At 32.0% G+C, this 2,235-nt stretch overlaps 1 protein-coding gene across 1 annotated transcript; it reads left to right on the top strand.

Annotated features, from left to right (window-relative positions):
- Positions 1-1,103: 1,103 nt before the first annotated feature.
- On the top strand, positions 1,104-1,815 carry LOC145120536 (uncharacterized). The gene has a single exon (XM_079056345.1). It carries the CDS (start codon positions 1,234-1,236, stop codon positions 1,627-1,629), a length of 396 nt encoding a protein of 131 aa, XP_078912471.1. The 5' UTR covers positions 1,104-1,233; the 3' UTR covers positions 1,630-1,815.
- The last annotated feature ends 420 nt before the right edge of the window (positions 1,816-2,235 follow it).

Genomic DNA, 2,235 nt, shown 5'->3' with positions numbered 1-2,235 from the left:
GATAAGGAATCTTAGTTGTTCGCGAATCTTCGAGCCTACTCGGCGAGTAGGCTCCCAACTCGCCGAGTTCTTCAAGGTTTTTCTTTCTTTTCTTTCTTTCTTCAATTCCCGAGCTTCCTATTGCTTCCTTTTGCTTCCGAGCTCATCTTTTAGGCTACAAATACATTTTAAACATATTTAAGTACCTTTTGTTCATAATTGCAATAAAATGGCCAAAAAATATTAAGATTTAACACAAAATATATGATTAATTATGCACATATAAGAAGCATACAGTTTCATTTATTTTTTGGAAAAAAAATAAACTATATTTATAAAAACTAGTCCTAATCAATAATATGGTAAATTTCAGCCAAAAACAACAAATAGCTTGTTGTTCTTTGAAACCTCCATTGAAAGAAAGTAGTAGCAGTCTCCAAGAAAAAAATAGGCCAAATGAGGTAATCTAAAAAATAAACATATACATATTATGGGCCGATGGGCCATGAAAAAGTAGATGAACCACAAAAAAGGAGCCATTGCCCGAAACAATAGTCAAACTTCTAAAATGACCGTTGACCGTAGTCAAACACTGTTTGACCGTAGACGATCATCATCGTCTATGGTTTCATGGGCTATTTAAGTGGGTATTTGTTTGGCTAAAAATGTATAAGTTATTAAGGTTTTTGGTTAGTTTAGTAATTTTCTCAAATACCAATTATAAGTTTCTTTCATTTTTATTTCTTTTTTCTTTTTATTTAATTTTTTTCTCTTTTTTTCGTTATTATAACTCGGTAAATAAATATAAGTCATTCCATTTACAAGTTTACTATCGCATTTTATTTAATCATTCACCAAGATTCCTGTCCATGGTCGGTCTTACGTGGCGTTCTGTTGTTGGTTAACAAGAATTTCGTAAAGAATATGAAAGACTCAAAGGCTCGAAAGCCCTACAACTCCTACTTGATAAATGGAATCCCTTTAACCAAAATAAAAGTCTCTACTTTCCCAATGGCAAGCAAAACCACATAATATATTTAAATATAAATAAATAAGTAAATATATATTATTCAGCCATAGCATATAAATTTTTTGTAGACAAATATGATTGTTTTATAATGCTATGTTTACCTATAAATACACAATCTCCTTAATTTAGTCCTCAATCTCTCAATAAACATTCCTACCTGATACATAAACACACACAGTCTTTCATTTTCAAAGCAAAAATTTACGTCGTTAATCCTCACAAACATGGCTAGGTACTACAACAACGATAATAAGGTATCCTACTATGAGTACATCCGACAACTTTCTATCCCAATCCACTTTTTCTTCTTCCTTTGTGTTGTTTTCCTCTTCTTATGCTTCACTTGGTACCTCAACTATGAGCCAAAGGTTGAGAGCTTCTTGTACAACTTGAAGATCTTCCTCATGCTCACTCCTGTCGTGCTTTTGCTTCTTGTACACTGGCTATCTAGTGGTGAAAGGCCATGGTTCTCGTCCATGGTGCCGTTGCCTGAGAAAGATTCATTTCATCGAGCCGGAGGGTCTCCATGGGGTGTAGCCATTGTGCTTGTTTTCCTTATTTATATGGTGTCTCACCAGTCTTCTTTTCATGAACGTTGGTTTCCGATTAGCAGAAGATGAGTCATGAATGTTCGTACGTGCACATATTTTAATTCATTTGAGAGGTTACCATAATGTTTTGATTTATGCTTATGAATATAGAAGAATGGAACATGATCATGTATGATGATAAAGATGTGATATATCAGTGCTAGAGAAAATAATATAAATAAAAAAAATATATTTTTTTTTTTGACAAATTTTCGATGGATTAGGTTTTAAATATTAAACTGATAGAGATATAGATTAAATTAATAAAATCATGCTTGTGATTTGGTAATGTTTCACCACAATTAGTTTTTAGTTTTTTCCACTTGGAGTCCTTGTACTCTTTTGTTGCAACTTTGGTTAAAACAATACTACTTTGCCTTACTAGACTTTTTATATATTTTAAAAAAAATTGTAAATCAGTCCCATGGTTTTGCGTTTTTTCTTGGATTTTGTCCAAAAACTTTTCAATTTGTAGATTTGGTCCCCTTAACTAGGACATTTGTTGTGGTTCCAGTTACTCATCAACTTGAAAATGCTATTTTTCTCGTTTAATATTTTTTAATACTTTTTTTTTTCTATTTAGTTTTAAGTTTTATTAAATAAAAAATATGACACCCACACCCACACCACACCATC

The sequence above is a fragment of the Lactuca virosa genome, chromosome 6 (assembly GCF_052849685.1).
Source record: "Lactuca virosa cultivar CGN04683 chromosome 6, Lactuca_virosa_CGN04683_v6, whole genome shotgun sequence".
Taxonomy (NCBI): domain Eukaryota; kingdom Viridiplantae; phylum Streptophyta; class Magnoliopsida; order Asterales; family Asteraceae; genus Lactuca; species Lactuca virosa.
The sequence above is the reverse complement of the archived record's forward strand: the minus strand, read 5'-3'. Positions and strand labels throughout refer to the sequence as shown.